The sequence below is a fragment of the Gekko japonicus genome, unplaced genomic scaffold (assembly GCF_001447785.1).
Source record: "Gekko japonicus isolate JY-2015 unplaced genomic scaffold, Gekko_japonicus_V1.1 scaffold4492, whole genome shotgun sequence".
Classification (NCBI taxonomy): Eukaryota; Metazoa; Chordata; class Lepidosauria; order Squamata; family Gekkonidae; genus Gekko; species Gekko japonicus.
In genome coordinates, this window is record NW_015172146.1 from 4,368 (window position 1) to 6,632 (window position 2,265).

General features: G+C 57.5%; 1 protein-coding gene across 1 annotated transcript; it reads right to left on the minus strand.

Moving 5' to 3' along the window:
* Positions 1-1,116: 1,116 nt before the first annotated feature.
* On the minus strand, positions 1,117-1,515 carry SYCN (syncollin). Its single transcript, XM_015421026.1, has one exon. It carries the CDS (start codon positions 1,513-1,515, stop codon positions 1,117-1,119), a length of 399 nt encoding a protein of 132 aa, XP_015276512.1.
* Positions 1,516-2,265: the final 750 nt, after the last annotated feature.

The window sequence follows — 2,265 nt, forward strand, 5'->3', positions numbered from 1 at the left end:
CTTAAAATTATTTGGCAGAGAATTCGACACTTTAATGATGGTCTGGGCCTGGCTGGGGCGATGGCACGCATGCCCACAGAGAGGGCTCTGAGTGCCACCTCTGGCACCCGTGCCAGAGGTTCGCCACCACTGATCTAAGCTGTGGAGTCTTGTGAGCAAACATTCCACTTTGTGCGCTACTGGCATTGAAGTTGTGAGCAAGCGATTTGGCTACTACATACATTCGTTTGCTCTGGAGCCCTCCTTCCTGAGCTAAAGCAAAAATATGTGTGAGCCGGAGGTTAAAAAGCTGTGAGCTAGCTCACATTAACTCAGCTTAGAGGGAACACTGCCCCCCACCCAGTTCCAGCCCTCCCCGTGGACGGCCCCGACCCGCTCAGGTAGGGAGCAAACTGAAAAACCCGTTTTCTTGGTGGGAAGGACTACATTCAGCTCCCGAGTCTCTACGAGCCTTTCCCAATTAATTTCTAACAGAAGGGAAAAAAGAAGAGCGCGCTGTTCCTTTGCTGACCTTGAGCTACCCAACAATCAACGCCTGGACACTGTAGAGCTGTGTTCCTTCGCTTTTAATTATGTTTATCGAGGAAAAACATGGGATGAAAGAGAGGGGAGGGAGGGAGCGAGCGAGCACACGGGAGGAGAGGATGGCTTTGAAGACGGAGCACCGGTCTGGAAATTGCTGAGCACGGAAACGAAACACACGTCTGCGCTCTCGAGGCATCACGGAGCGGCGCCCGGAGCCGGACTTCCCGGCAAGTGGACCGGATCTTCAGGGTTGCTGGGAATTCCCTTCTTGCCCCTGGCGAGGGGTCAAGATCCACCCCGTGGGCCCTGGTCTCCCCCCCGGCCCTTGGGGAGAAGGCGTCGCCGCCACGAGCCGAATCGGGCCACCCTGCACGTTTCGTTTTCGCAACGAGATGTTCCGGTGGAGCACGGCGTGTTGGCTGCTGTGAGCCTGAAGGATTCTGGGGAAAGGGGTCTCCCAGAAGCCTCAGCAACGAAAGAGTGGTTTGGGGGGCCAGGACATCCTTCACCAAGACAGGAGGGGAGGGTCACAATGGCGGGGGTTAGAGGAGCACGGGGGGACCCTTCTGGCCGCTTCTCGACTGGGGCGCCTCACGAACACTTGCAGTAGAAGGCCGAGATGGCATTGTCCCAGTTTCCCATAAGCCCCTTTCGATACTCTTGGAGCCGGGGGAAGGCCCCGGTCTTAAACTTCCTGGTCTTGCCAGCTTTGCCCTTCTTGTCCCAGACGGACAGCTCGCAACGGGGGGCCACCACCAAGGAGGAGACCTTGTCATTGAATGCCTTTGGGACGTAGGGCTGATCTTCGTCCGGCTGCACCAGCAGGACGCTCCCCCCACAGCACTGGTCGTAGTAGGGGCTGTTGTCCGTGTAGAGCTGGGCGCAGATCTTGGTGCCATTGGGGTTCTTCAGCTCGGCCGGGAGCGGGCACTGGGCCCAGGCCAGGGCGCAGAGCAGCGGGAGGAGGAGGAGGCTCTGAGAGGCCTTCATCGTGAGACGCGCCGCAGGGGGAAAGCTTTGGGCAGCTTTGGGGAAGGGGCTCATTTATAGACTTGCGGCCAGGCATGTCCCGAGGCCATCTGCTGTACCTGGGCAGGTGTCCAAGGCCTGGGAGAAGAGATAAAGGTGGGAACGCCACAACTGAAGGCGGCCTGTGCGGCTGCAGAATATTCCCAAGGAAGGTGGGAGGGAGGGCCGTGTTTACGGAGGGAGTGAAATGGGCGCACAGTCCAGCCGGAACATGGGCCAGCCCGAGAAGGGTCCGTGTAGTCCAGCATCCTTTCCTACAAACACTGGATGACCGCCCCCCCACAAGTGATATCCAGAGGAAGGGGGAAGGGCTGCGGTAGGACACCTGCTTGGCATGCAGACGAGGTCCCAGGCAATGCTCCCTCTAAGCTGTGGAGTCTCGTGAGCAAAAGATCGACTTTTTGTGAGCCACTGGCATTAAAGGTTGTGAGCGAGCGATTGGGCTGCTGCATAAATCCGTTTGCTTTGGAGCCCCGTCCTTCCTGAGCGAAGATAAAAATCTGTGAGCTGGAGGCTAAGAGATGGTGAACTGGCTCACACTAACTCGGCTTAGAGGGAACACCAGGTTCAGTCCCCAGCGTCTCCAGTTAAAAAGGGCCAGGCAGGAGGTGATATGAAAGATCTCTGTGGCTCAGTGGCAGAGCCTCTGCTTGGCATGCAGGAGGTTCCAGGTTCAATCCCCAACATCTCCAGTTGAAAGGACTGGGCAGT

What these genes read in the sequence shown, in the direction of transcription:
- SYCN (XM_015421026.1), bottom strand. Translation starts at nt 1,515, where the DNA reads ATGAAGGCCTCTCAGAGCCTCCTCCTCCTCCCGCTGCTCTGCGCCCTG.